Source organism: Pan paniscus, chromosome 2, assembly GCF_029289425.2.
Source record: "Pan paniscus chromosome 2, NHGRI_mPanPan1-v2.0_pri, whole genome shotgun sequence".
Classification (NCBI taxonomy): Eukaryota; Metazoa; Chordata; class Mammalia; order Primates; family Hominidae; genus Pan; species Pan paniscus.
In genome coordinates, this window is record NC_085926.1 from 181,162,312 (window position 1) to 181,184,009 (window position 21,698).

Sequence of the window (21,698 nt, forward strand, 5' to 3'; positions counted from 1 at the left end):
CATCTAAGAAGGGTGTCTCTGTGTATGTTTGGGTATGTCTGTGGTATGTGCATGCAAGTGTGTTAGAGTGTATACGTGGATGTGTGTGTGTGTGTTTGCAGATAAAAATTCAGGAAAGAAATATACTAAATGTTATCAAGGCTTACTTCTAAAAAGTAGGATACATGGTGGAAGACAAGGGATTGTAAATTGTGCTAAATGGAGAATTACCAAAACACCCCACAATTTTCAGATAAACAGAAACTGAAAGAATTTATTGCTAACAGGCCAGGCATGGTGGCTCACAACTGTAATTCCAGCTCTTAGGGAGGCAGAGGCAGGAGGATAGCTTGAGCCCAGGAGTTCGAAACCTGCCTGGACAATATAGCAAGATCGCGTTCTCCACAAAAAGGAAAAAATAAAGACAAGAAAAGAATTTGTTGCTAGTAGACTCCCCAACAATAAATACTAACAGAAGCTCTTTATTCCGAAGAGAAATGACACAAGATAGTAATTCAAATCTATAATAAGGAATGAAGAACCCCAGAAATGGTGAATAAGGGGGTATGTATATACACACACACACACACACACACACACACGCAGGCACACACACACGTATGTATTTCTCTTAATTTGATACATGACTATTTAAAGCAAAAATTATAATACCATAGTGGGGGATTAACATATATAGATGTGATATTTATGATAAGAATAGCACAGAGGATGGATGGGGAGCATATGGAAGTATGACGTTGTAGTATGTAGTATGATTTCCTATATTTTGCATAGAATGGTACGAAACTAACTCAATAGATCATGACAAGTTAAGGATGCATATGGTAATCCCCAGTCTGGTGAAAAACAGTGCAAAGAGATATGATAACAAGCCGATAGAGGAATTAAAACAAAATATTAAAAAATATTTACTAACCCAAAGGAAGGCAGGAAAGGAGGAAAAGAGGAATAAAAAGCACATGAGACATATAGGATAACAAAACAGGAACTCTAAATCCAACTATATCAATAATGATGATGGATATAAACATAAAAATCTAATCACTCCAATTACAAGGCAGAGGTCACAGTGTATAAAAAGGCAAGACCCAACTATATGCTGCCTACAACAAATATACTTTAAATACAAAGACAGAAGAATAGAAAACAAAAAAAATATGTTCTGCAAACACTAAACATGAGAAAACTGGAATGGCTATGACAATATCGCACAAGATAGACTTTAAGAGTATTTCTAGAGGTAAGGAGGGAAGGAGAGACATTTCATAATTATAAAAGGGCTAATATATCTGAAAGACATAAAAACCATGAATATGTATGTGCTTAATGACAGAGGTCCACAATACACGACACAAACAAATGACATGTACATCCTGCCCAAGGGCAGTTTATTCCAAGGATGTACAGTTGTTTTAACATTTGAAAACAAATCATTGTAATTTACCATATTAACAAATAAAGAAGAAAAACCATATCATTCTCTCAATACATGGACCAAATAAGCATTTGAAAACTCAATAATCATTAATGATAAAAACTCTCCTAAAAAACAGAAATAGAAGGGAATTCCCTCAATCTGATAAAAGACATCTGTGGAAAACCTATAGCTTACATCATACTTAAAGATGAAACTGAACTCTTTTCCTAATATTGGGAAAACACACAGATGTCTGCTCTCACCATTTCTATTTGACATTGTAGTGGAGGTCCCAGTCATTATAATATGACAAGAAAAAAAGTATAAAGATTGAAACAGAAAAAAGTAAAAGCATCCCTATTCACAGATGATAGGATTATATTTCTATATAGAAATCTATTCCTATTCTTAATTATATATGGTAAATTCCATTCATTATAGGATTAAAAAAATGTTAAATGCCTAAGGCCTTTACACTCAAAACGACTGCATTGTTGAGAGAAATTAAAGATGACCTAAAAAACGTAAGTTATAACATATTCAGGAATTGGAAAAGTCAATATTGGTAAGATAATAGTTCTCTCCAAATTAGCTCATATATCCAGTGTAATCCCTATCATAATCCCAGCAGAAATTGAAAGGTGATTCTAAAATTTATGGAACAATGAAAAGGACCTAAAATAGCCAAAACAACCTTGAAAAAGAACAACGTTGGAACATCGCATGACTTGATCTTAAAGGCTGACTAATAAGCTATGGTAATCAGGACCATGTGGGATTGGCATAAGAACTTACCTATTTTTTAAATCTTTGCTCAAAGAACCAATTTTACTACTCCATTGCTAATAAAACGTGGGCCTTTTAAAGGTCCTGAATGGGGTCTATTTTATGCTGTTATTATTATGTTGTTATTATTATGATGCATTTGTTGTTGTTGTTGTTGTTGAGACAGAGTTTTGCTCTTGTCGCCCAGGCTGGAGGGCAATGGCGCAATCTCTGCTCACTGCAACCTCTGCCTCCCGGGTTCAAGCAATTCTCCTGCCTCAGCCTCCTGAGTAGCTGGGATTACAGGCGCCCGCCACCATGCCCAGGCTAATTTATTTATATATATATGTATGTGTATGTGTGTGTGTGTATATATATGTGTATATACATATATGTGTATGTGTGTGTGTGTGTGTATATATATATATATATTTTTTTTTTTTTTTGAGACGGAGTCTCGCTCTGTCACCCAGGATGGAGTGCAGTGGCGCCATCTCCGCTAACTGCAAGCTCTGCCTCCCAGGTTCACGCCATTCTCCTGCCTCAGCCTCCCGAGTAGCTGGGACTACAGGTGCCCGCCACCACGCCTGGCTAATTTTTTGTATTTTTAGTATAGATGGGGTTTCACCGTGTTAGCCAGGATGGTCTCGATCTCCTGACCTCGTGATCTGCCCGCCTCAGGCTCCCAAAGTGCTGGGATTACAGGCGTGAGCCACCGCACCCAGCCTAATTTTTATATTTTTAGTAGAGATGGGTTTCAACATGTTGGCCAGGCTGGTCTCGAATTCCTGACCTCAGATAATCCACCCGCCACGGCCTCCCAAAGTGCTGGGATTACAGGCGTGAGCTACCGCACCCGGCCTTTATGATGCATTTTTATTATTCCTTCAGTAGATTGTGTGTTTCTCCTTGCATCCAGGCACTTGGTGTTATCTAAGTGTTTATGTCTTCCATGTCTGCACTATGCTATATCTGTAGTTTGTTTTAAATAGTATCTGTTAAAACAGCGACCATTATCCATTGTAGACAACCAGTCACAGTCCTCATGGTGCTGATGAAACACAAAAGCCACAAAGCTTCTTTTCCTCAAATAACCTACCCGAGGTGGAGGGCTGGCTGGTTTTTGATGACACCCATTTTGGTGAAGACTCAGGATGTGGGGCCACAGGTTGCACTGGACGAGTCTGTTTGGCTGCCAGTTTCATCAGACTCACTTGCCTCTTGTGAAATATTTCCTGGACATCATCCAGCCTCTGCAAAACTTTCTGGGCTTTGGCCTACAGTAACAAAAGCAAATCATGATGAACAGGTCTCTCTGTATACAGCCTGAGGACACGAAGCATTCCCTTTCTCCCACCTTCCCCTACTCCCCCCATCCCTACCTCCCTCAGGTGACCCCCTCTGGGCATCACTATGCAAGTCGCTGCAGGTCCTGCCATGCTCCAGAATTATGTATCTAAGGATTAGCCTCTCCTACTTGAGACCCTTGAGGACAATGACTACATCCTTTCACTATGGCGTCTCCAGTGCCTGGAACACCCTGGCACAGGAGTTTGAGACCAGCCTGGTCAACATGGTGAAATCACATCTCTACTAAAAATACAAAAATTAGCCGGGTGTGGTGGCTGGCACCTGTCATCCCAGCTACTTGGGAAGCTGAGGCAGGAGAATCGCTTGAACCCAGGAGGCAGAGGTTGCAGTGAGCCGAGATCATGCCACTGCACTCCAGCCTGGGCGACAGAGCGACTCCGTCTCAGAAATAAACAAACAAACAATTAGAATACAATGTGGCTTGTGTCATGTTAGACAGCAAAGAATTTTGGCCTGAGTCCATGGATGGACTTCAGGGCATTCCCCAGAATTACACAAACAGTTAGACAGGCTGGATATAATCTCTTTGTTCCTCCACTGCATCTTCTCTTCCTTTCTTTGTGCCCAGGAAGCTGATTAAAAGAAGCTCCTAAACCAGAGGTGCAGACAAGGTGATGATGTGGCTCTCAGAGGAAGGTGTGCTACCTACAACCCTGCTGGCTTCATGGAAGAATATGCTTCTCAAATGCAAATCCAATCAAGTTATCCCCCTGCTTAAATCCAAACTCGCTCATGTGGCCCACAAAGCCTACCTTGCCTGCCTCTCTCTAACCTCACCCAAAACACACTTCCATTGCTCTCTAGGTTCCAGCACCCTGACCTTTTGGTCTGCACTGTGCCAGGCTCCCTCCAGCCCTGAAGCCTTTGCACATGCTGTTCCTCCTGTCCGGAAAGGCTCTCCCATCTTGTCTATTCGTTCTCCAGGCTTTAGCTCAAGTGACTCTTCCCGAGAGCCTTCTCTGACCCCAGTCCAGGTCAAGTTCCTCTGTCACATGCCTGACCCTGCATCCCTCCTTGACAGCACTTATATCAGCTTGTAACACATTTTAGTGTGATTATTTTGTTAATGTCAGCCTCTCCCACAAACTGTAAGCTCAGTGAGGGATGGAAGCATGCCTATTTCTAATCATCATGGTATCCTCAGCACTCAGCACAGCACATGGTACATCAGGAATGCTCACAAGCATTAATAGAGAAATGACTGATTTGAGTCAGACGAAGACTCAGTATGCCAGGACGTTCAGGCCGAGAGTCTAAGAGGCTGCCGGAGGGCTTCGGAACCAGTGAGCCCACTCAATTCAGCCTGCTCAGTAACCTGTGTGTACTTTATCAGGAAGAAGGTACAGTCCCTCCCTCCCCTATCCGTTTCCCAACCACAGGATCAAAATAACCCGGAAGCATTACCTTTGCATCGAGGGTGAGCAGCAACTCAAACTCGTTGTAAAAATCCTTGGGGCTGAGCAACGGGTACTCCTTGACTGTGCCCAGGAATGTCGCAATGTCGTTCAAGGCGATGTCAACCCCTTCTCGAGACTGGCACTTGTCTACAGCTTGGGAAGCCAAGAGGTAGATTCCTGCCTCACACCATTGGCTGACCTTTTGGAAAGAAACAGTGCCCTGTGCACTTCGCCTGACCACAACTCAGAGCCACCGTAATCCTCAGCAGGTCTGAGCTTGTAAGGTGTCTACAAGGATTCCCAGACAATGGGAAATTGTCATGGGACGGCATCGAGTTTAAGGGGTCTAACCACTGTAAATTACACTATGAGGGGGACAAACCCAAACCAACTGATACCTGTCCACTTCTCAGGGAAGTCACTCGGTCAGCAAAATGAGTCTCTTCCATTAACAGTAATTGCTACATCTCCAGGAGGAGACAGCTAAATATATATTTAATTTAAGACAGGGTTTCACTCTGTCACCCAGGCTGGAGTGCAGTAGTGCAATTATGGCTTAATGCAGCCTGGAGAGGTCTACCCCAGGCTCAGGGGATTCTTCCACCTTAGCCTCCTGAGTAGCTGGGACTACAGATGCGTGCCACCACACCAGGCTAATTTTTCCTTCCTTCCTCCCTTCCTTCCTTCCTTCCTTCCTCTTTCTTTCTCTCTGTCTCTCTCTCTGTCTCTCTCTCTTTCTTTCTTTCCTTTTTTTGAGACAGGTTTTGGCCATGTTGCCGAGGCTGCTCTCGAACTCCTGGGCTCAAGCAATCCTCCCACCTCGGCCTCCCAAAGTGCTGGGATTACAGGTGTGAGGCACTGCACCCACCCAGCCTTATAGCTAAATATCTCTTAGGCTGGTCTAACCATAGAGAAATGTAATCAATGGCTTTTGGGGTTTACCTGCTAGTCCACTCTTCTTGCATCCAAATTGGTTACCAGAACACAGGGTGATTAATAAGACATTAGACCTGGCCCTTACATTTCCTGGGAGAAGTGCATGTCCCTTTTAACAAAAACACAACCTTCGTCTTTGGATTCCCAGGTGATCCCTATTTGCATTTACTGGCATTTGTCTTTCCTAAGGAAGCAAGAATGCAAAGCTTTGTAACTCAGCACAGCAATACTCAAGAGTTTCTGGATGCTGGGAGGACATTAGATAGGTGATGAGTTCTAATTATTCAATTTTTTAAAAAGACTCATTTTCTTTGCTCTTTTGAACTCCACTGAGACACTTGAACAGAAAGACAGGGAGCCCTTATGCTACCTGAAGAGTTATATGAAAAGAAGCTTCCAGTGCCAATACCTCTGCATTTCCATTTACCATGTGACCTGAAAAGCAATATAAAATAACTATACAGAGAAAAAAGATCAAAATGCAACACGCCAAAGTGGTTGTCTTTCTAAGTGGGAAAACGATAGGCAACTTAAGTTTTTGTCTTATTTTTTTCCTAGATTATTTACAGTGAATATGTGCCACATTTAGAATAATAAAAAATCATAAAGATATTTCAGAATTAATAATTACCATTATGTAGGGATGGGGGATAGTGGGATATGTACGTGCCCATGAGTAACCTTTTTCTTCCTACATTTTTGGATTTCCACAATAATATGAACTCATGCTTTGATATATGCTGTGAAAACTTTCTCTTTACACATCATGCCTAGATCTGCAAAAAACATTAGGCTGGGATTTTCTGTAGAGTTACTATGGCTACTTGCTTTCTCTCTCTCTCTGTCTCCCTCTCTCTCTCTCAAACACACATGCGCGCGCGCACACACACACACACACACACACACACACACACACACACACACACCCAGGCTTATTATCTCTGGAGCAAAAATGGAGTTGGGAAAACAGCAGCTGATCCCACAGCGAGCTCAGCACACAGAGCAGGCTGCGCACCAGCCCCTTCGGAGCTACTTGCTTCTGAAACAACTATATTTCATTGACATTAAAATCCCTTTAGCAATGGGATGAGGTAAGCAGCCTGGGTGGGCGCCCCCTGCCATGCAAGAGGAACAGCTGTGGGGATGGAGCATGCTGACTCATTGCCGTCAGCCACATGCTGCCTGGGACCAGCTGACAGGGAAGACTCCAGAAACCGCTGCTCCTGCTGACTGGGAACATACCCTAGAGGTCACCTCCAAAGGGCACCCCTCTCCTTGTGGGCCCCTGGCATGCGCCTTTGCTGTCTATCCTGTGAAGCCTTGGTGTGGAATCTGGCAGGCCTGACTTTAATTCTGGCTTCCCCTGTGTGCACCATGTGTGGTCTTGGGCAGTCATTTACCCCAGGGTTTCTTGGTGTCATCCCTGCACCACCTGCACCAGAATCATTTAGACACTTTACTAAAATACTAGTTCCTGGGCAGTATTCCAGACCTATCGATGCTGAGTCTTCAGGGCAGTGCATAAGGGAATCTGCCATATAACAGCTCACTAGGTGATTCTCGTGTGCTACATTTTGAGACCCAGCAGAGTATCAGTTTCTGCCTCTGCACAATGAGGCCATTAATACCTTCCTCAGAGGTTGTCTTGAGGATTATAAATAGATTACATAATTCTGTTCCTGGTAGGAATACAGTAGGTGCTCGATACATGGTAGGGGGTATAAAATGGTCGTTATTACTTAAGCTTCTCCAAAAAGAGTCAAAACCCTTTGCCTTTATATGAGGGAAGCACTCTGCAAATATAGTGCTTGGTTCTCTGTACACCTGAAGGGGAATCAAGAAGTGTTCCCACAGGGCCAAGCCAAAACACACTCTTAAAGTCCGGCTCCACACAGATAGAAATGGGCTTCAGTTAACTTTAATGGGATGTGGTGGGATGGCCAGAGCACTTTTTACCTTCGTGCCAGGTATACTTCTACACCCCAGGATCTGCACAGTTTTTAATGCCTCTTGAACATCTTTTCACGTAAAGCACTCAAGCCTCTCAGCAATCACACAAGGAAGGGAGGGCGAGTATGATGGAAGCTTCTTCACAGAAAATCTTGCAGACATCATGTTCTTGGCTGTGTTTTGCTCACCTTGTCCAGCTGTCTATGAAACTCTAAGGACTTTCCTAAAATGTCCCATTTTTTCTTGTTTCCATTGATGAAATCGTCACAGAGGTGCCTGAGCTCCACACACCGGGGCCTGATGGCATCTGCTGCATAATGGTGGCTTTGGATGAGCTGGTCCCCAACCAGTGCCAGCAGCTGGGCCTTTTCCAGGGGCTCCTGCAAAGTGAACACCCACAGCCAGGCATCAGAAGTCAGAGCATCATGAGGCTGAGAGCTGCCTGGTACTGTGTGCTTCAAGCCTGGAGGGAGGCTGTGGAGATGCTAACCCAGGATGCAGGCTGGAGAACCTGAGAAAGCTCTGAATGGTTCCAGGCCCAGGAAGTTAAGCCTGGCCCAGAGTTGTCCACATGCTGAACAACAGCAGTCATTCATTCAAATACCTGTTGAGTTCTGGGCTAGACATCGAGGATATAGTGTTAACAAGCCCAAAATTTTCAGATTAATGGAGAATTCAGATATCAACTAAATTACACAAATCGTTAACTTATTACAATTGCAATAAACTCTAGGGCAGAAAAGCATGGAGTGCACATAATAAGAGATTTTGAATACCCCTATTAACTAAAGGAACAAGAAGAGGGACTGACACCTGTCCTTGAGGAGAGTTGGGGGTGAGCTGAAGTTGAAACACTGGTGAAAATTGGATTTGGACAACTCAAAGGTGGTCATGACACTTAAGAAATATGCTTGTCTAGGCTGGGCGTGGTGGCTCGCACCTGTAATGCCAGCACTTTGGGAGGCCGAGGTGGGCGGATCACCTGAGGTCAGGAGTTCAAGACGCGCCTGACCAACATGGAAAAACCCCGTCTCTACTAAATACAAAAATCAGATGGGCGTGGTGGTAGGTGTCTGTAATCCCAACTACTCAGGAGGCTGAGGCAGGAGAATCGCTTGAACCCGGGAGGTGGAGATTGCAGTGAATTGAGATTGCGCCACTGCACTCCAGCCTGGGTGACAGAGCAAGACTCCATCTCAAAAAAAAAAAAAAAAAAGAGATATGCTTGTCTAAACCCTTTCCCAAAGCCTGTAAGGGCCCTGTCTACACTGACCCTGTCTGCTCAATCACATTTCCTACCTCTTTCTGCATGACACTTCGCTCTAACCACACGTGCCAAGTTTTCCTGTTTGTTTAAGCATTCCTTCATTCATCCTTCTCATATTATTGAGAACCTACTATTTGCCAAACACTGTCATAGGTGCTGGGGGTTCATTGGTAAAGAAAGCAGGCAAAAACCCCCACCTCATGAAATGAAGCTTACATTTTAATGGGAGACAGAGGCAATAAACAAGTGCATGTGTAGGTCATATGGTATCTTAGACAGTGACGAGTATGTGGAGAAAAATTAGATGGTGGGGAGGGCAGGGAGTGCTGGAGCTAGAATTTTAAATCGGATGGTGAGACAGTCTCCCTGAGAAGGAGAACTCAAGCTATGCAGAAAAGACTTCACATAGAAAGCCTGAGACTAGGCCAGGCTGTGGTGGCTCACGCCTGTAATCCTAGCACTTTGGGAGGCCGAGGCAGGCGGATTGCCTGAGTTCAGGAGTTGGAGACCAGCCTCGGCAACACAGGGAAACCCCATCTCTACTAAAATAAAAAAAATTAGCCAGGCATGGCAGCATGCGCCGATAGTCCCAGTTACTCTGGAAGCTGAGGCAGGAGAATTGCTTGAACCTGGGAGGAGGAGGTTGCAGTGAGCCAAGATCGCGCCACTGCACTCCAGCCTGGGTGAGAGCTAGGCTCCGTCTCCAAAAAAAAAAAAAAAAAGAAAAGAAAAGAAAAGAAAGCCTGACACTACAGCCTTAGAAAGAAAGACCCGATTTTAAGATTGGCCCTTTGTTGGCATCTAGGAACTTAGATTTTGGGAAGGTTCCCTCCATTCCCTAATGTGAATGGTTCATGATCCCTGAACTGTTTGTGCCAACAGTATGGTTTATGGTGATTACTTGCTTTTTCTTCTGGGAGTCTGAAATCTTGGTACTTGCCAGACAGAAGCTGCCGACATGACCAGCCACCAATAAAACCTCTGGGCATTGAGTCTCTAATGAGCTTCCCTGGTAGACAATATTTCACACATGTTGTCACAACCCACAGATGGGGGCAGGAAGTATGTCCTGTGAGACTCCCACAGGAGAGGATTCTAAGAAGCTTGTGCCTGGTTTCCTCCAGACTTCACCTCGCATGCCTTTCTCCTTTGCTAATTTTGCTTAGTACTTTCTCATCTTAATAGATCATAACTCTAATACAGCTACATGCAGAATCCTCCTAGTGAATCTTCGAAGAAATGTGTGCATGGTCTTGGGAGCGCTCTGCATACAAGCCGAGACCTGAAGTCAGGGACAAGCCGTGCAGTACTTGGGCTGGGAGGTGAAGGCGTGATTGACAAGTTCGGGTAGCAGGAAGGAGGCCAGTGTGGCTGCAGCAGAGGGAGCAAGAAGGAAATGAGTGGAAGACGTAACTAGAGGAAAGAGGGGGTTCCATAGCCGGGGTGAGAGGAAAGCCCCTGGGTTTGGAGGGAGGATCTCGATCATGTTTTTGAAAGGACCACTCCAGGTACAGTGCCCAGAATAAGAGGAAATGCAGGGAGACCTGTTAAGGGGCTGCTGCAGGAATCCAGCTGAGAGATACGGCTTACGGCTGATCACCAAACTAGCTCCTGACTCGACCCTTCTCTGGATTGTTCTTCCCTGGGTCATGCAGAGCTGAGTTCCTGGGTCACCTCCTCACAGGGCTTCCCCGGCGACTATATCTTAAGTCATTCTCTACAACCCATTCGCCCAGTCACCTAGGCCCTCTCCCACACTTTAATTCTTTAACAGCATCATCTCTATCTAAAAACTATTTTCTTTATTTACTTTAATGTAGAATTCCTCCCTCCTGGCTGGGCGCGGTAGCTCACACCAGTAATCCCAGCACTTTGGGAGGCTGAGACGGGCAGATCATGAGGTCAGGAGATCGAGACCATCCTGGCTAACACGGTGAAACCCCATCTCTACTAAAAAAGACAAAAAATTAGCCAGGCATGGTGGCACACACCTGTAGTCCCAGCTACTCGGGAGGCTGAGGCAGGAGAATAGCTTGAACCTGGGAGGCGGAGGTTGCAGTGAGCTGAGATTGTGCCACTGCACTCCAGCCTGGGCAACAGAATGAGACTCTGTCTCAAAAAAAAAAAAAAAAAGAAAAAAAAAGAATTCCTCCCTCCTCCACTCACTCCCACCAAAATGTAAGTTCCATGAGAGCATTTAGTAGGCATGCAATAAATATTTGATCAACAAAATAAATGAATGAGCCAATGAGCTACATGATGCGGTGACCTGCTTGGCTGGAACTCTGTGAAGCAATCAGCACAGATGACTGCCACATTCCAAAAGGTCTCCAGGAGCAGAGAGCCCATGAGCCCCCCTGCCAGCCACACTAAGCATCCAGTGCATCACTGCACTGCTTTAGCTGTTTACAGTAACATAAGGAGTCACGGTAACTCCAGGTGCGTACAACTTGCCCCTCTCTTAACTTGCACTGGTTTATGGTTTCAACAATTTCCAAACCCCTTTCCTCTTACCCTCCCAGTCATTCATGAAGCCCTGCAGGGACCGTCGCCTTCTTAATGCCTTTCAAATTCTGACCCCGTCTCTGCCACCTCCTTGTCACTGTCTGCTCAGGCCTCATGGCTTCTCATGGGGACAACTGGTCTCCCTGCTTTTCTTCAGGCTCTCCTTCAAATCATGCTCCAGACTGCTGGCAAAGCAGCGATTCCAACATATCTTATTGTGTCTACGTCACTCCCAAGCTTCAAGCCCTTTTCTGGGCGCCCAGGGTCTTCAGGAGCAAGCTTAAACTCTTGAGCAATGCACACGGGGAATTTCATTATCTAGCTCATACCTGGGTGTGCCTGACTTACCAAGTCCTCTTCCACTTCCTCAACTCCATTCTCTGCTGCAACCATACTAATTATCCATTTATTGTTCCCCAAATATTCAGGCAGCTTCAGGCCTCCATCACTTCTCCACCTGCTGTCTGCCTAGAAAGCCCATCTTTCCCTACTCCCCCTCACCCATACTCCTCTGGGGCCAACTCGATCTAAATCATATTTCAGACTTCACCTTCTCCAGAAAACTTTCTCTGTGCTTCTCTTGATCAGAGCACCTGCTTCATTATGTTGTGACCACTTATCTGCTGCCTGCGCTATGCCACAGACACCTATGGTCCAGAACCAGCTCTTATTCAACTGAAAACAGTGCATGGTGCATCTTAGGTACTTACAAATAAATGCTGCACAAAACAAAGAGGAGTACTGGTATAGAAACGAGTGACACAAATCAAGTAGTGGCTAGTTAAAAGGACTGAGGCAAAAATACCCAGAACACTTGTTCTAAACAGCAAAGGCCCAGGTGCACTGGTTACCACCCCTACAAGATGACTGGAATACTCACTCCCTGGGCAGTGATTTTTTTTTTTTTTTTTTTTGAGATGGAATCTTGCTCTGTAGCTAGGCTGGAGTGCAGTGGCTTGATCTAGGCTCACTGAAAATTCTGCCTCCGGGGTTCAAGCGATTCTCCTCCCTCAGCCTCCCGAGTAGCTGGGACTATAGGCGCCCACCACTATGCCTGGCTAATTTTTTTTTTTTTTAATTTTTAGCAGAGATGGGGTTTCACCATGTTGCCCAGGCTGGTCTCGAACTCCTGAGCTCAGGCAATCCACCCGCCTCGGCCTCCCAAAGTGCTAGGATTACAGGCGTGAGCCACCGCGCCTGGTCTGGGCAGTGATTTTTGACTCTTTGGTTCACTGCTGTGTCCTCAGAACTTAAACAGTACCTGGCATGGTAGGAGATGAATAAATATTTGCAGAATAGATGTTGAATGAATGACAGACCTTTCCTAGCACTGCTCAGCTACTGCAGACTGAACCTAGCACATGTTCCATAGCTCAGAATTTATGCCTCTACCTCTGTAATGTTAATAACAACAGCTAACATCTACTGAGAGCTTACCATATGCCAGGCACTGTTCTGAATGCTTTACATTTGCTTATTTCCTTAACTCTTCACAACAAACCCTTTGATACAGGTACTGTCTTACCAAAGGGAAGTGGAGCACAATGGCCCAAGGTGACCCAGGTAGGAAAGAGAAGAGCCAGGCTTCAAACCCAGGCAGTCCGGCTCCAGGATCTGGCTCAGACCAACATACACAGAGAAAAATGGCTGCACTTGTTCTGCCTAAACTTAGAGACCTCATTTGGTTGCTCGAACTTGTCTGACTTTAGTCAAATATAGAAACATGAGACTTGGCATGAAAGTCTCTGTTGACACTTTTTTTTTTTTAAGTCCAGCTGCCTAATTTATTAAGAACAGGGCAGAATTTTCTGGGTCCAGGGAAATTCACCACAGGATACTTCCAAATCACCCTGTGGTGATCAGAGCCTGCCCTTCCCTCGGCATATAGTATTTCACCCTTCAGAACTGTCCAGAAGTCATTTGAGATGTTAGAGGAAAGATGTGTGTAACAGGTCCAAATGGGTCTAGGGAGAAACGCCCATAAAGGCAACTGAGGAGGCCGGGCGCAGTGGGTCACGTCTGTAATCCTAGCACTTTGGGAAGCCAAGGCCAGCGGATCACAAGGTCAGGAGTTAGAGACCAGCCTGACCAACATGGTGAAACCCCGTCTCTACTAAAAATACAAAAATTAGCCGGGTGTGGTGGAGGGTACCTGTAGTCCCAGCTACTCGGGAGGCTGAGACAGGAGAATCGCTTGAACCCAGGAGGCGGAGGTTGCAGTGAGCCGAGATTGTGCCACTGCACTCCAGCCTGAGCGGCAAGAGTGAAACTCCGTCTCAAAAAAAAGGGCAACTAAGGAGCAACCTGGATTTAGCCACCACATGGCTGGAAGGTCACTATTACAGAATTGAAAGGACAACAATAGTTTCTGACCACTGACTACTGACCACCAACCACATTGCAAGCCGACCACATGAAGTCCCTACCACACATCTAACTCATTTAATCTTCACAGGGTCTCTGTGAGGTAGGAATTATTACCTCTGCTTTACAGATGAGGGGGACCATATTCAGAAAGGCTAAGAAACGTGACTAGGGTCATAGAGCTGGTACTTGTTAGAGCCAAGATTTGAATCCATCCCTATCTGACTTCCAAAGCCTGTGTTCTTGTCACCTTCCAGCCCACCTGGCCTCTACACATACATGTGCTATGAAATCCTCCTGGTGCCTGCAAAGAAATTTATGGTGAAACCTCCAAATTCAAGCTTATTTTTTTAGTTTATATACCTCCCACTCAGGATAAATAGTCATCAAAATCTCCAAAGTGAAAAAGAAAGAGTGAGGGAAAAAATGGCTAAAATCTGGTACTCTGATCACAAGCCCGTCTGGGATCTTTCAGATGCTGAAAATTCCAGAAGGCTGGATCGTCAAGTTACAGCTTAGAAGTTGCAATCAGAAATCTTTATTGAAATAACAGTTTATTTCCCCCCGAGGATTCTGCTGGTATAACAGATGAGAGATGAGAGTGCCTACTAGGGAAGAAAATGGCGAGAAAGCGAGTGATGCTACTCTATCAGGGAATCTAGAACAAACCCACAGAGGATCCACCGGGATGGAGTGTGTGTATGGGGAGGTGGGCCAGATGAAACAAGAAAGGCAAAAAGCTAATGGTTGTTGAAATTGAATGATGGACACTTGGAGTTCATTGTGCCAGTCTATCTGCTTCTCTGTGTGTTTGAAAATTTCACACATGTACACAAAGCCATGACCCTCCAACAATATGACATCCTTGGATGTTAATGGCCTGGGTTCCATGCCTTCTTAGACACAGCACCCTTATGGGGAGAGGTCAAGGCTGAAATCAGGTGGTTCCTCCACCCTGTCCTGGTCTGTTCCCTGCTGGCCCCTCAGCAAGGGTCTCAGTACGGCCCACAGTCAAAACCCTGCAGCAAGTTCTGCTTTTATAGAAGACCTTCTGTAAGTGGTTGAAACTACTGTTTTTCAGAATCAGGAAGGAGCATTCAAAAGACTGCTAAACCCTCAAACGAGAACAAGATAAAGAACAGGCTGAATCAGCATGCGACAGGAGCCTGGTTAGTGAGTTGACTCTGAGGTTACTTGTGAGAATGATGTCACTGTGTGGAATAAGGAAGCTGGCAACACCCCAGAGCCAGCGTGTGGCTGTGCTGGGAGGGAGCTGGCCCCTTAGTGCCGAGTAAAGGACAAACTCCAGGCAGATATTTGTCAGATTGTGGCCAGACACAGTCTTGTTCCTTTAACACTTTAAAGGACAAATGGAAAGATTAGCCAAGCCCTAATCACCTGAAGAAGTCATGTGTCTGAGAAGTCTGAGGGAAGATATATTGAAAACGATCTCAGTTACGATGAGACAGCTTTGTTTGATTTACGCAAAGGCAGAGACACAGGTGTACTACATCCTTCAGGAAGCAAGTTTAGAAATAAGATCTGCAAGTCATAGGATGTGACAGGTCTGCAAATCCTGCAAGTCACAGGTCATCCACAGTGGGCTAGTCTAGCTGCTTCAAGAATGTTGCCCACGAAAGGTGGGTCATGGGTTCACAGAGCATTCCTGTGTTCCATAACCACAGGTTTCATCCCTAACTCTGGTCAGCAGCTTTTGAAGTATATACCAAGGACCACAAGTTCAAGGAAGTGGGCAAAAGAAAGAATGTGATGCAGTCATGCGGATCCATCGCCACTATTCAAGACACAGCCCAGAGCGCCTTCCAAGGGCTTTCTCTTCCACTGAGAATAAAATTCAAATCCTCACAAAAGATCTCAGGGTGCAACAGGACTACCTGGCCTCTGCTCATCTCTGTTCACTCATTTCCTCCTGGCCCACCTGCTCTAGCAATGTTCCTTGAACTCACCAAGCTCATTTCCACTTTAGGACCTTTGCACCTGCAGCTCGCTCTTGCCTTGATGCTATTCCCTAAGTCTTTGCATGATTACACAGATCAAACAGATCTCAGATCAAAGGTCGTCTTCTCAGGCCTTTCCAGACCATTCTAGCTAAAGTAGCATCCCCAGTCACTTTCTATTATATCTTGTTTTCTTTTTTATACCACTTGTTACTATCTGATGTTATTATTTATTTGATTGCTTTTTAGTGAACTGTCTCTCTCCAGTAGAATGTAAGCTCCATGAGGGCAGATTCTGGACTGCCTGGCTCACCGCTGCACCCATGGAACCTAGGATAAGGAATACCTCTTGATGAATAAATAACCCTCTGGATAGGTCAGTAGCTACTTTCATATATATATGAAGGCATTTTTTTTGATGAGGCACTTTTTCTTAATATATGAATAAGCAAAAATATATAGTATCTATATTCAGTAAAAAATTATTTTGAAAAAACTAAAATGATATAAGATTGGGGCTGTCCTGGAGAATCTAAGGTATCTAGTCATCATATATATGAAATTCAACTTTTCCATTGTTTGATAAATGTTCCTGATGACTCATGTGTCTTTAGCACTAGTTTATCTGTCAAATGGTCACTGGTAAGAGAAAGAGCGCTCGCTACGAAGGGATGGGATTCCTGAATGGGGATCTGGATACACAGCTGGGTTTGTGTGTTCATGCATGTGCACAAGCACCTGCAGCTCAGAATCTACAACCAACAGCTCTTAGAGTCAGTGTGGCCTTGGTATACTTTGTTTTGTATCCTTTAGGGGTGTGTGTCTCCAACTGTAACGTACAAGTCAATCACCTGGGGATCTTCTTAAAATGCAGATTCCAATTCCAGGGTGGGGTCTGAGATTTTATATTTCTAATTAGCGCTTACTCAGGTGACATCTGTGCTGCTGGCCAGAGGCTCACACTTTGGCAAATCTCTAGTATTGCAAAATTGCCGTCTGAGAAACATGCCTCCAGATTAGCTAAGAAAGGAAGCGCTAACCACAGGGGACTTGGTCCCCAAGACCCAAAAATATAGAGAACCTAATTTCAAACAAGCAGAAAGGAACTTCTCTGGAAAGAGACGACTCAGCTTTCTTCATTTGTAATAAACTAAATCTGTAAACACTTAAAATGGAATCATTTCTAAATGCTGACTTGTGTGCGGATCTGGGACACTGTTTAATTCCAGTATGGGACTGTAAAATACATATTCTTTTACAAGTTTCACATTTACAACTCTTGGGACATGAGAAAGGAGAAAGCTTTGCCAATTCTGTGTAGCAATGGAACTAACGTGGACCAATTTCCCCCATCTAATTGTCTTGCTCCAGGTATAAAACTAGTTGTTTTTTTTTTCTGGTTTCTCCTTTGAAAGTTTTCCATCCTTACTACCAACCCCACAACCCCCAGCCCCCTAGTCCAGGCTCCAGGGAGGAGCTCAAGCTGATGGGTGAGCCTCTGATATAATTGTTCTGGTGAGTGATGAGCCTGTTGTGACCTTCTCCCACTTGGCTGCTGACCAGGTGAGAGGGCAGGGCTGGTCCAGAGTCCTCACCTGACCTGAGCGTCCAACTGCAACTGTATGTTCCGGCAGCTTTAATAGGACTCTGTGCTGCACGTATTATTCATAGCAGTTGTTAATGTGCCTCTCTCCTTGGGATCCTGGGGTGACTGAAGGGCAGGACTGGGCATTCCTGTGTCCTTTAGCAACCTTCCAATAGCAATGACTGGACATGATCCATCATTGTCCACAGCAACCTCCCTCCCAGTACACAAAAATGTCAGAAAGCAAACCTGGCTTTTTTCCTCCAGTTTTTTGTGTTCCTTAAGAAGCTGCTCCACGTGCATCACGCTGTCTCCAATGCCTGTAAACTCTGCTTGCTCTTCCAGCAAATTATCCAGGGCAAGCTTAGCCTACAAGAAACATTAGAACAGTCCAGAAGTAAACCAACACTCACTCACCCGAAGGTATAGGTTTGTTATGCTTCAAGAAAACTCAAAATTCCAAAAAGGATTCAAGACTTGTATATATCTATATATGTTAAAAATTTTTTTTTGCAGCTCACTAACTTTCAAATTAAGCTGGGGGTGCAGAATTCACCTGTAGCTGAACTATTAGAACTATATTCAACAGATAATCAATCAAAAAGGAAGATAGCTGGGTCCAGTGGCTCATGCCTATAATCACAGCACTTTGGGAGGCTGGGGCAGGAGGATTGTTTGTGCTTGGAAGTTCGAGGCCAGCCTGGGCAACATAGGGAGACCTCGTCTCTGCAAAAATATTTAAAAATTATCTGGGCTGGGCACAGTGGCTCACGCCTGTAATCTCAGCACTTTGGGAGACCGAGGCAGGTAGGTCACAGAGGTCAGGAGATTGAGACCATCCTGGCTAACACAGTGAAACCCCATCTCTACCAAAAATACAAAAAATTAGCTGAGTGTGGTGGTGGGCACCTGTAGTCCCAGCTACTCAGGAGGCTGAGGCAGGAGAATCGCTTGAACCTGGGAGGCGGAGGTTGCAGTGAGCTGAGATCGCGCCATTGCACTCCAGCCTGGGCAACAGAGTGAGACTCCAACTCAAAAAAAAAATTATCGGGTGTGATGGTGGGGCATGCCTGTAATTCCAGCTACTTGGGAGGCTGAGGTGGGAGGATAGCTTGAGCCCAGAAGATCAAAGCTGCAGTGAGCCATGATCACACCACTGCACTTCGGCTGGAGTGACAGAGCAAGACCCTGTTTCAAAAAAAAAAAGGAAGATAAACCATCACTGAAATGCCATGTACATCAACAGGTAAATGGGATTCTAGAACAGTTTGACTCCACTGAAAAAGTGAGAAGGGGTTGGAGGGGGTGGTCTGTAATGAAGCAAGGAGATAAGGAGAAAGCTGGATTAGGGAAAAGAGGGAAATCCCATACCAAAGAGTGAGGAGGGAGAGAAAACCAGAGGTCCTGGTACCAGAAAAGAAAGTTACAGTAAACAAGAAAAGAATACCTTACAAAAATCGTGCTCAAAATGCTGTAGTTGTAGGCACTGGTTAAGCTTCAGATGATGCTCAGACCAAAACTGACTAAAGGCTTTTTCTGTTTCATCCAGTTGAACTAATAACCTTTCAAGAAAGAATGAGAAAGTGATGTTAGGTTAGCATTCATTTCCACAGGCATCCATATAGGCCTATGGCTAGAACACCTGTGTCTTTGGTCAGTGGTGTCAATTGTGACCATCTCCTTATTATGAAAGCATGTGTCACCTATGCCTTTCTTCTGGCTCAGCGGGCTTTGCACCTTTCATTTTCCAATCAGGACATCCACAGTGCAGGCAGTGACTTTGCTTCAGATGCAGCTGCTGTGCTTTAGAATGTGCTCCGGCTGATCTTACCTTCATGCCTTCTTTCTTTCTACCTGAGACTACACGAATATAAAGCACAGCTCCAAGCCAAACTGTTACTTGGAAATGAAGCCCAGTAAATACTACCCTCTCCCTCAAAATCCTAGGGTGGGAACATGTCATATACATTGAAGAGGGGGGAATAGAATGCTCATAAAAAGATCTCTGTATGTGGATGCCAGATGGACGTATTCTTTTTTCCTTTGTTGTCTCAAATATTCTTCTTCCTTGGCCCCACCAAGACCCAATATTGGCTGCTCCAATCTGTTCTTGGTTGCTCCAGAACATCTAGGTCTACATATTCTCTCCTGAAAAGGCTGATTCCACTTCACTCACTCACCTTTCCATGGTAGTTACATTCTCAAGTTGGTTGAGATTGAGTTTGCTGTTGGGATATTTGGTTGCTGGTTCTTGGATGCATGACAGCAATGTGGTCCCCTGCTTTCCAAGTAATTTCAGCTCATCCTAGAAAATAAAAGTAGTCTCTCTTAGAAGGAATTAGAAAAAACAAATTCTTGGTAGAATTGAGGTGAAGAGAATAGTAGATCAGTACATTTTTCATTTAGGAAATTAAATGCTGATGAAGTCAAGATACAGCTTTAATCAATTAACTTATCCTTGACAGGTAACGCACCGACGTGATACAAAATTCAAAATATCCGAAAGGGTATACATCAAAAAAAAGTATATTTTTCCTCTTCAAAATCAACATCTGCTTTTTGTATATCTCAAGCTATTGTTGTAAATTAAAAGCAAAACTAGTTAATACAATCTAGTTTTAATCCAAGATAGTGACCAGAAACAAGAAAATGATAGATACTGAATGTTGAACGCTAGAAACTACTGAGCAATAATAATGTAATAACTGCTAGTTGATCATAAAAATACTTCAGTTGGTCTCATCAATAAACACCTGCCTCTCCCTCCACCTGCCAACCAACTATGACCTTGTTTAATTATTTAAGTTTGGCAGATATGGGCAGCAATTTCATTTTAACATGGAAAGATTCATACTTCCAAGCCAACCCCCCATTCTGCTCTTTTAACAGAGACTTAGTACTATGCAGCTGTGGAAGGCTACTTCCTTCCAAAGCCAACAGCTGTAGTCCTTTCCTTGGACAGTGCAGGTCATCATTCGTTGCCCTGAGCCTTACCCATAAAGAAAGTCCGGACTGCAAAACAAAAGTGGCAGAGCCTGACCTAGAATTTTGTGCTTGGGAATTATGGGTTTGGTTCCTGGGTCAGAGGAGGCTGGTTTGGTATGCCCTTGAGCATTAGAACAGGCCCATACTTCTAAAACAAATCAAGAGATCACCTCTGCACGCAAACACTGAATCACTTCCTCTAGGCCCAGCCACCTGTGTGGTCTTCACACAGCCTAGAGCTCATTCCCTGTGGGAAGAGTTTTAGACTTCCCCACTCTGATCACACAGAAGTCCTGGACCCTCTCAAGCTGGTACCTTTGTTCCTTGTGTCCCATCCTACTCCAGAATTTCCCCTGGAAGGGTTACATTGCCATACCCATCCTCAAACCTGGCCCTGGATCTGGCTGATGATGGACTTGGCTTCCCTGAGCTGGCCCTTCAGGGTTCTTTGGATACCTCCTCTGGCTTTGTCCACTCCAAATAGTGCCCCACATTTAGCCACATGGCTGGCACTTTTGCCTGGGAATCAGGCATATCTCTTCTTTTCCATTCTCATGTGTCAGCCCTCATTTCTTATCTCATCAATGCTCATGAAATATTTGTAGGCTGGATAAATTAATAACAGCCTAAAAGAAGTCAGGTTGCAGATGAATAAAGACAAATTAGATATGATGGAAAAATGTACTCTTGGGTCAGTATCTTAGCCATTTCCTCATCCCACCCACTAAAGAGGGTCTTGGCTTTTCCCACTCATTTTCTTAACTGCTGCTGAGCTTCCAGCAACACACACACACACACACACACATATCCATATGTGAGGAAGAGTTGGGAAGAAAGGTGGAGAGGCTAAAGGAGAAACGCCATATTGGTATGGCAGAAGGAGACATTGGAGGGGGAAGCTGGGAATAGGGATACATCCAAAGTGTGGCAGAGCATGAATGAGGAAAGTGTGTGAGACAGGGAAGGTGAATCTTTACAAGTGATGTCACACACTATATATCCCCTTTACACTGTTTAGAAAGGATACAAGCAAAAATTGTGACCTGGTGACTGCTTTGGGATTCAACCACAGGGTCAACTTGAGTAGGGTTACAAAAATCTGTCATGAACACAGACGGAAAGATGGAGCAACTACGGTACTTGCAAAGGGTAAGGGGAAGTTGCTCAGCCTTTTTAAAAATGGAGTTTCAGTTTCCAT

General features: G+C 44.6%; 1 protein-coding gene across 2 annotated transcripts in view; it reads right to left on the reverse strand.

Moving 5' to 3' along the window:
- The window catches only part of MCF2L2 (MCF.2 cell line derived transforming sequence-like 2), a 249,891-nt gene that overhangs the window by 112,503 nt on the left and 115,690 nt on the right, over positions 1-21,698 (reverse strand). For both annotated transcript variants that reach the window (XM_034957782.3, XM_003831983.6), the window contains exons 8-13: positions 19,696-19,820; positions 18,963-19,077; positions 17,765-17,884; positions 8,025-8,216; positions 4,958-5,149; positions 3,282-3,459 (exon numbers count right to left, since the gene is read on the reverse strand). In XM_034957782.3, coding sequence (XP_034813673.1) covers positions 3,282-3,459; positions 4,958-5,149; positions 8,025-8,216; positions 17,765-17,884; positions 18,963-19,077; positions 19,696-19,820 — 922 coding nt within the window. The remainder of the gene's footprint in view (positions 1-3,281; positions 3,460-4,957; positions 5,150-8,024; positions 8,217-17,764; positions 17,885-18,962; positions 19,078-19,695; positions 19,821-21,698) is intronic.